Source organism: Etheostoma cragini, chromosome 15 (genome assembly GCF_013103735.1).
Source record: "Etheostoma cragini isolate CJK2018 chromosome 15, CSU_Ecrag_1.0, whole genome shotgun sequence".
NCBI classification, from domain to species: Eukaryota; Metazoa; Chordata; class Actinopteri; order Perciformes; family Percidae; genus Etheostoma; species Etheostoma cragini.
In genome coordinates, this window is record NC_048421.1 from 24,576,122 (window position 1) to 24,584,901 (window position 8,780).

At 43.5% G+C, this 8,780-nt stretch overlaps 1 protein-coding gene across 2 annotated transcripts; it reads left to right on the forward strand.

Moving 5' to 3' along the window:
- Positions 1-16: 16 nt before the first annotated feature.
- Positions 17-8,278, forward strand: LOC117958641 (cytochrome b561). 2 transcript variants are annotated; one of them, XM_034895143.1, is made up of 6 exons: positions 17-133; positions 1,485-1,692; positions 6,861-6,959; positions 7,091-7,194; positions 7,502-7,659; positions 7,978-8,278. In XM_034895143.1, exons 2-6 carry the CDS (start codon positions 1,488-1,490, stop codon positions 8,168-8,170), a joined length of 759 nt encoding a protein of 252 aa, XP_034751034.1. In that variant the 5' UTR covers positions 17-133; positions 1,485-1,487; the 3' UTR covers positions 8,171-8,278. The 2 variants fall into 2 exon arrangements, with proteins under 2 accessions (XP_034751034.1, XP_034751033.1); XM_034895142.1 differs by lacking the exon at positions 17-133 and adding an exon at positions 535-784.
- The last annotated feature ends 502 nt before the right edge of the window (positions 8,279-8,780 follow it).

The window sequence follows — 8,780 nt, forward strand, 5'->3', positions numbered from 1 at the left end:
ACACACACACACACACACACACACACACATCACATAAAAACAAACAAGCCCACGCCCACACACTGTGCCCGGTCCCAGTGAGGAAGCCAGATCAGACTCAGGACTACGTCAGCAGAGCAGAGTCTACAGCGCAGTGAGTAGTCTATTTCACACTTTATTAGTCCTCCTCAGTTCACCGTTTTAGATGCTACTGTCGGCCCCACTGCACGAGTTAAACAACGTCACCTGGAGTGAAGCATAGCTCCGTGACATGGCCAGGTGACAGGTGACAGCTGGCCGCGGAGCAGCCTATCATTTTCTCCAATATGTCGCCTCTCGCTGTGTCCGGGTGCTGAGTGTGGACCCGGGACGGAGGGGGTCAGCTTGTAACGATATGATGACTTTTAGGCAGAATTAACGCCCTTTGGTTTCGGTTCATTTCCCCTCATGTCCTCGTGTACTCCGGCCACCCCGCTGCCCCCCGTCTTATTGTGAAGAAGCTGTGTCCTATGTCGTGTGTGCTGTGTCCTGTGTCCTATGTCCTGCGTGTTTCACTGCTAATCATTCAGTGCAAAGACCTAACAAGTTTGTTTAAGGTCTGTATTAACAGTGATTTGCTCCAGCTGAGAAGCCTTTCCACATTCAGTAAGGGGACTTTTCAATCAGCCAGTCCCACTTCATTAAGACTCAAAGGAACATGAGAACAGGACTGCGCCCTCTTGCTGGATTTATTTAGTCATAATTCTTCAAAAAAGGCTTTTTCATGCGGAATGACATGTTAAAGAAACTTCTGAGCACATCTCTGGTGAGAACAATATTTAACTGATTGCTTTTGCATGATTATGATTCATTTGCGTATGAACTAGGGCTGAACGATTCATCCTTTTCAAATCTGAAATAAGTCTAAATAAGTCTAAAAGTCTAAATCTGATAGCTGACATATTACAGATTGTATCTACTTCCAGAAATGTCCTATTTTCCCTGGACCTTTCATCTATTTTGGATTTTTTAACATGATTGTAGAAGGTGCCATATGTAGCAAAATCGAATCCTAATCACAATACCTGGCAGAAAAATTGCAATTTGATTTAGTTTTTTATTAAAGCTGTCAGCCAATTACGAAAATATTCTATAACGCTGAAAGTCACAATATTACTGGAGTTAAAGGAACATATACTTAAGTGTACTCAGGTCGTCCTTCCTGTCGCTTTCAGTAGTCGGCTCAAATAGCCTACAACAAATTGCTTGTTGAATTTAAAACAAGTGAAGAGAAATAATTTCCTACACTTTCTTATGGAGAAAATTGAACGTTGAATTGAGTATAAAAGGCACCACTGAAAAAAGCTGAACTGATAAACACAACCAGAACGTTAGAGGAGGGGAGTGGGTTCTGCTAAGAATCCAGTTTAGGTGGCCATGTGCCGCTCTAGGCCATCTCCGTTGGTTGGGTACACAGCAGGCTGCAGCCCAGGGCATCCGTTCATCTCTCTGTTTGTCTTCCTCAGATCATGGATGGATCTGCTCCACGCTCTGGCCGCTCGCTGTTTGTGTGGCTGGTGGGAGCGTCACAGTTGCTGGGTGTGGCGTCCGTGGTGCTGACCGGTGTGTGGATGGGTCACTACCGCGGGGGCTTTGCCTGGGATGGCTCAGGGCGGGAGTTTAACGTGCACCCTCTGTGCATGGTGCTGGGACTGGTCTTCCTGCAGGGCGACGGTGAGTCCACGCTCACACTTTTGGTCTGAACTGATTCTACTAAATTAACTAAATTAGACCTAGACTCTCAACAGGTTAAAGGGTAAATCCAGACAGCTAGCTAGACTATCTGTCCAATCTGAGGACTATGGTTACCTGGTCCTCAGATCTCTGCAGGGTAAATCCAGACAGCTAGCTAGACTATCTGTCCAATCTGAGGACTATGGTTACCTGGTCCTCAGGTCTCTGCAGGGTAAATCCAGACAGCTAGCTAGACTATCCGTCCTATCGGAGGACTATGGTTACCTGGTTTTCTCCCATCCCCCGAAGGTCTGTTGGATGTGTCCAAAATAATGAATTTGTGTGGTATGGTTTTGATTCCTGTTTAATTTCTTCTTCCATGTTTAAATAGAGCGCCACATCGGGGTCCCCAAAGAAAAAATCCAATTCATTTTCTACATAAGGATTTTGATTATCAGCTATCATGTCCAACCCATCCAGGGTAGACTGACATCAAGCTACGAGCTTGTCAAACAAAAGTCCCTGCTCCTGTAGGCACAAGTCTGTATGAAATCAACCTTGTTTTAAGAAAAATATGTTTTATTCTCAATAAATAAATAAATATATTTGTATTACATTTTTAACACAAATATTGTTACTTTCTACTCCTTAGATTTTACAGATTCAGTGGCATTCATTCGCGGCGTATCATTGTGGCTTGATGGCGTTAACATTAGCATATAGTAGTACGGACGGGGACATGATTGAAAATCAATAAATAGCCCAGTAGCTACCAGTAGCTAGTAGTCGTGAGCAGGTGAAAACACACAAGGTGAGTCCGAGATGATAAGGCAAAATAGGATTAAATGGAAAAAAACGCTTTCACCAAATATCTATGTATCTAATTGCCGTGAGAGTCATAGAGATCAGTACCGTTCCCTAAGAACCTACAGTCAAGAAGTTTCTGAGGGTATCCGACAGACCTACGTCCTCCTCCCTCCGGTCTCCTCATGCTCTCCCCCAGAACTAATCCAACTGCCTACCTGTATCGGCCTAAAGCCCGCCCCTAAAATTGGATCATACCAACTCTGCAACGCAGTGGTGGCTCAGGTGACTAGACACTTTGAAAGACTACATACAGCCAAAATGAATCTATTATACTACACAAATCCGCGCTAACAGGTTCACAGGTGAGAGTAGTCTTGTGATCATTACCATAAATGGATGAACTCACTAAATAAAGATATGTACAGGCAACATTTAAGGTCCGTCTTAGAGGGCTAAATTAGGTAGTGTATGGATTGACCAAATAATCTCGGGGTGATCCGACATAGGTCATCATGTATCCCGGTCCAAAATTCTTGGAATTTACCATAGGACATGTAGTAATTGGCCGTTGTCTGTCTTATATTTCCGATTTGGTGTGTCTTTCAGACCAGTTTCACACAATCTGGAAGGAGTCCAACAGAAGTGATGCCCAAAAAACCTCTTAAAAGCAACCAAAAAGACCATCTCGTTAAGTTTTAAGGAAACCTGTGCAGGTTTTCAGATTGACGGGGGAGCTTATTGCATTCTTTTAATGTTTTTCAAAAAAAACACGGTGTCTGTTGATTAATAATAAAAGGAGTGGTGGAGTTAGCACTGTCATGGACATGTAGGTGTCCTGACCTGTTCATGGTGCTATAAAAATGTTGCCCTCCAGAGAACTCCTCCACTGAAATAGGTTCCAAAGTCCTTGCAGGAAGTGAGCCGTCCTCTCAGACCTACGTGATAGGCTGACACCACTGATATCTTCTGTCTAACCCGGCTGGTCTTACATCAGTTTGTCGTCATGGTTACGCCGAGTCATTTTCTGATAATATTTTGTAAATTGAGTGAAACTGGAAGCAGAACGTGGATGCTGTGTCTGCTCGTGAGTGTGTGCATGTGTATCTTAGCCTCCGGCACTCTGTTGCTGACCTGTTGCATTACGCTAACACTAGCCAGACGCCCTTCACATTCACATCATTGACCATGTCAGATTAGTGTCGAATGAATGCACAAGTCCTTGGTAATAAGACAAAAAGTCCTCAACCTGTGTGCTGATCAACTAATACTGCTATTCACAGTCGAGTACCTCAGTTAAATTACGTCAACATGACATATATTAATAAACGTGTGTTACATCCCATCCCACACAGCTCTCTCTGGATTTCTCAGCAGGACTGTGTTCAGGAGATTGACTTTCGCACCCAGAAACTCGAGTAAAGATAATCTTTAAAGTGTCCATGTTTGTTTTTTCTTCCTCCTTGTCCTCCGTGGCTACTAGCAACGTTGTGCGGGGGGGGGGGGGCAGTGAAATGGTCATGTTATTTTGATTTATTGGTGTACAGGTCACAATTTTCAAACGCTACCATTTCACGTAACGCCACGACACTGGGCTGCTCTGGGCGACGCAACAATGGGAAAAATGAAACGCCGCGCGCTGGACGGTCACATGAACTCACGCCGGGACACGATCTGCGGTCTCTGGGGGACGCAACCACAGGAAAACGTAACGCCACACGCCGGGGCCAACAACGGGACGGATTGCCACACGTGCGAAGTGATCCCCAGACCCAGGGACATGGTCAGCGGTCTCTGGATACTAAACTCAATACTACTCGCTACCGTAATAGTTCTGTGATCACAAAATAGGCTTCCCATTGAAATTCATTTCTTCAAAATTCATAATCAACACACGAAAATAACAACATTAACGTGACCTGTACACAAATCAATAGATTAAATAACGGGACTCTTTGTCGAGCTGGCGTGAGACTGGGCTGTGCTTCATCTGGATGCATCCACAGTGGGGTTGTCATTTCTTAGAACAGAAACTACGCACCATAGCTTTAAATCCTGTTTGAGCACTTCAGTTAAATAACATAAACATAACATATTTGCTCAAAGCACCAGTTTAAATTATGTAAACATAGTATATATGCACTTGCATCGGAGTAAACAGCAGCAACTCCTCACGGCTTCCCAAATAAAACGTACTTAATAAATTGTACATTTTAAGTACAATTAAAATGGAAATGTCTCACGTAACCCAAAATGATTAGCACAATAATTACTTCTACTTTCAGCAGCGGCTTGCACCTGCTATCTGTTGTATGATAAACAGTAAATTCAACCATGCATCTGGCGAGTTTGTTGTTATCTTTCGTTACGGGGGGGCTTGTTTTACCTAAAGGGAATCCAGGCCAAAGCACTTACTGTTCTAATCTAACCTTGTATCTTTTTCTTAGCTGCTGAAAACGTTTGGGAGTTTCAGAACATACGAAACAATCACATAACAGCAGCAAAACAATAAGCCTTGGGAAACTCCCATTCATTGTCAATAAGTCATAATCTGTCTTGATAAAGTCTCCACAGCTGATCTGTCCCTGGTGTCCCTCAAAGAAGAAGACCTTTAAAGGTCCCAGGATATGGTGCTCTTTGGATGTTTTTTATACAGGCCTTAGTGGTCCCCTAATGTCTCTCTCTCATGTGGGGGTGGGGGGGGGGGGGCTTAATTCTCTGGCGGGCAAAGCAGAGAAAGGGGAGGTAACCTTGCTCCCTATGACCTCATAAGGGGAGGTTCCAGCTCGGGCCATCTGAGCTTTCATTTCCTCAAAGGCAGAGCGGGATACCCAGGACTCGGTTTGCACCTATCACCATTTCTAGTCACTGGGGGGACACATTAATGTTAAAAAAACTCTTTCTTGCCATGGGACCTTTTTAAATGGTAAACGTGTTCCTTTTGCAGGAAAACGTTTCCATGACGTAGCCTAAAGCTGCCTGCTTACCCTGCAGCATATTCTGGCGATATGTGCTCTCCTGGTCCCAGTAGTAAGACAAAGGGAGATGTGTTGTGTTGTTTTTCTCCTCCTCTCCTGCAGCCCTGGAGACTTTAGCTAACGAGAGTAACCGGATTAGTTCAACTGGTTCACAGCCGTCTGTCACAGCCAGATTACATTAGAGCAATAAAAGAAAAGGTCAGCTGGACATTAGACGGGGACAAGAGGGGGTTAGGATGAGATGGAAACACGCCGAGGGGGGTCCAGACACACACACACACACACACACACACCTCTAAACTGAAGTTTTTGTTGCCTCAGACATTGGATACATTTGTCTCTTTCCATACAAGCTGTATCCACACTTGATCAGCATCTTTTGCTACTTTAAGGATATTTCCACTTCTGAATTGTTTAGAGTGGACTCGGTGAACCCAACATTAATAATAAACAATAATAATAATCTCTAAATATAACAATAACAATAATAATAAAATAATAAAAGAAAATACAGCAAAAGGATTTGCTTCTGCACACTGTGCATGTATGCTCTCTGTCAACCTGTCAGCACATCTTTACAACGTTATAATCACATATGTTCTTACATGTTGGTACAGCACATATCTTGCATATTTTCCTAAATATTCTGTATATATACAGTATATATTATATGGTAGGGATGTAACAATGCATTGTGAATCCATATAAACGTGTAAAGATTACAACTGGTTAAGATAAAATATGAATCATGGCCTGGGGCGTAATCTAATTTAATTTCCTCGTTTGACTCCAGACGTCACAACGTGTTCGAAGTTCATTTATTTGAAGAGATTGTTGTTCTAATTATTCAATTATTTTGATGTGGAATTTGTTTTCAAAATCATATTTATTTATTCTTTTTGGTAAAAAATTGCAATGTTCATCTTAAAATCAAATTGTGAGCGGATTGTTTCATCTTCCTATATTCAATGATGTGGTTTTTACTCTTTTAAAGATAAAACCAGGTATTTTTGTTCGCTATTTACTCGATATGTCTTGAAACACTTGTTTCCATCATTGTTCCAATTGTCTTTTGATATTAGTGCATTTAGATCCTGGACATCAGCATAAAGATATGTTGCTTTACAGTGGGAGTGTGACGCCTGACAGAGGACCTCGACTGAAACGCTGCATGTCTGACAAACACAGTGTGGAAAGGAGACGTTCTGAAGAAAGGTAATTGAATTATTGATAGATTCACCTCTCTCTCCATCCCCTCTCTCTCTCCCTCCCCTCTCTCTCTCCATCCCCTCTCTCTCTCCATCCCCTCTCTCTCTCCATCCCCTCTCTCTCTCCATCCCCTCTCTCTCTCCCTCCCCTCTCTCTCTCCATCCCCTCTCTCTCCAGCCATCCTGGTGTACAGAGTTTTCCGCAATGAGGCGAAGAGGAATGTAAAGGTGCTTCACGGCGTCATCCACCTGCTGGCCCTCATCATCAGCATCATAGGTGAGAGCAGTGTGCACGTCTGGTGGAAAGAAAAAGAAACTTCAATTATAGTGTGTACAGCTATCTCCTTTTCAGAGGTATCAATGTGTGTGTTTGTGTGTGTGTGTGTGTGTGTGTGTGTGTGTGTGTAGGTATTGTAGCTGTGTTTGACTTCCACAGAGCAGGAAAGGTCCCAGACATGTACTCTCTACACAGCTGGTGCGGCATGGCTACCTTAGTCTTATTCTCCATACAGGTACACACACACACACACACACACACACACACAGAATTTATAAAACAGTTGGATGTTCTGCTAAAGTCTTCCCCTACTTTCTATGACATACTGTAGCTGTATATAATTTTTTTTTTAAGATAATTTTTGGGCATTTAGGCCTTTATTGTGCCAGCGCAGACCCTGAAAGAGGAGAGAGAGGGGTCGAACATGCGACCGTTTGGCCTCTACAGGCCAGTTTATTATTATTACTACATAGCTGTAATGTAGATAATCTAATGTGGATTCACAGAGTAACACTAACTTTTCCTACCCCCATTTCCCCCAGTGGGTGATGGGTTTGCTGTTCTTCCTCTTTCCTGTTGCGTCGTCATGGTTACGAGCCTCATACCTGCCCATCCATGTGTTCTGCGGTCTGGTTCTGCTGGTTATGGCCATAGGGAGCAGCCTGCTTGGCATCACGGAGAAACTCCTCTTCAGCATCACGTATGTCTGACAGTGTCTTGTAAAAACCGTGGATTCTCCCTTTACCTCTAAGGGGATCCAATGCAACTGCATATTAACATTCTACTATTTAATCATTTGTTTGCTCGATTCAAATATACTGTAATATGTTCAAGACGGATTAAACTTTTGGAGAAAGGCATCCCGAGATCACGCAGCAGGGCCAGTCATAGATCTGTCAGTCTGACGTGTTGGGGTGTTTTGGGAGGTGTGAGAGTAGTTTGGTTTGTCTCTGAGAATATGATGCAGCTGAATGGAGCTTCCTCATTATGAATTATGATTATGCGTGTCTCTCTCCAGGCCGACCTACTCTCAGTTCGCCCCAGAAGGCGTGCTGGCCAACACCTTGGGGATCCTGCTGGTGGGTTTCGGGGTGCTGCTGGGCTACCTGATCACCAAGGAGGACTTCAGGCGTCCGCCGAACCCAGAGGAAGAGGCTCTGTCTGTCCACTTCAAGACCCTGACGGAGGGGGGGACCCCCACCTCGCCATGACCACACCTCCCTGTTGTCTGGATACTAACAGTGTCCCGCCAACCCACTGGCTGTGTACACATGCAACAACAACACAATTGGCCATGAACGTGACAGTTAATCAAAGTCTAAGTCTATCAAAGTTTATCTAACCCTAACCCTAAAATCCAGAACAGGAAGCTTCAGCTACCGATCAGACCGCTCCCCCTCCACCCCAAATGATTTCTAAATGTAGAGGCTCAGTGCAGTAACAACAACAGATTTATAAATGAATATGTTTTATAGAGAAATGTATGGCTCCTTCATTTCATACGGCTTCAAACAGCCAGAAGTGACCAATCACAGTTCAGCATATCTTATCAAGTTTCCTCTTTACTGGGCAAACAGGAGGCAGCATGTATCCTCCGTCTGTTGCTGGTAGTTGCTATGGTAACAATAGTCTGTTATCAGGTTTCTGACTTCTTTCTGTGAATTTGAGGGTTTTTTATGTGTAACAAGAGTACGAATTCAGACTTTAATTTAACTGTCCAATCAGAGTAGAATGAACTGAATCAACAAAAAGCAGTGATATGTTCGGGGCCACATTCTTCAAGTTAAACTTTGATTGGTATCATATCAGTAATTTAGGATG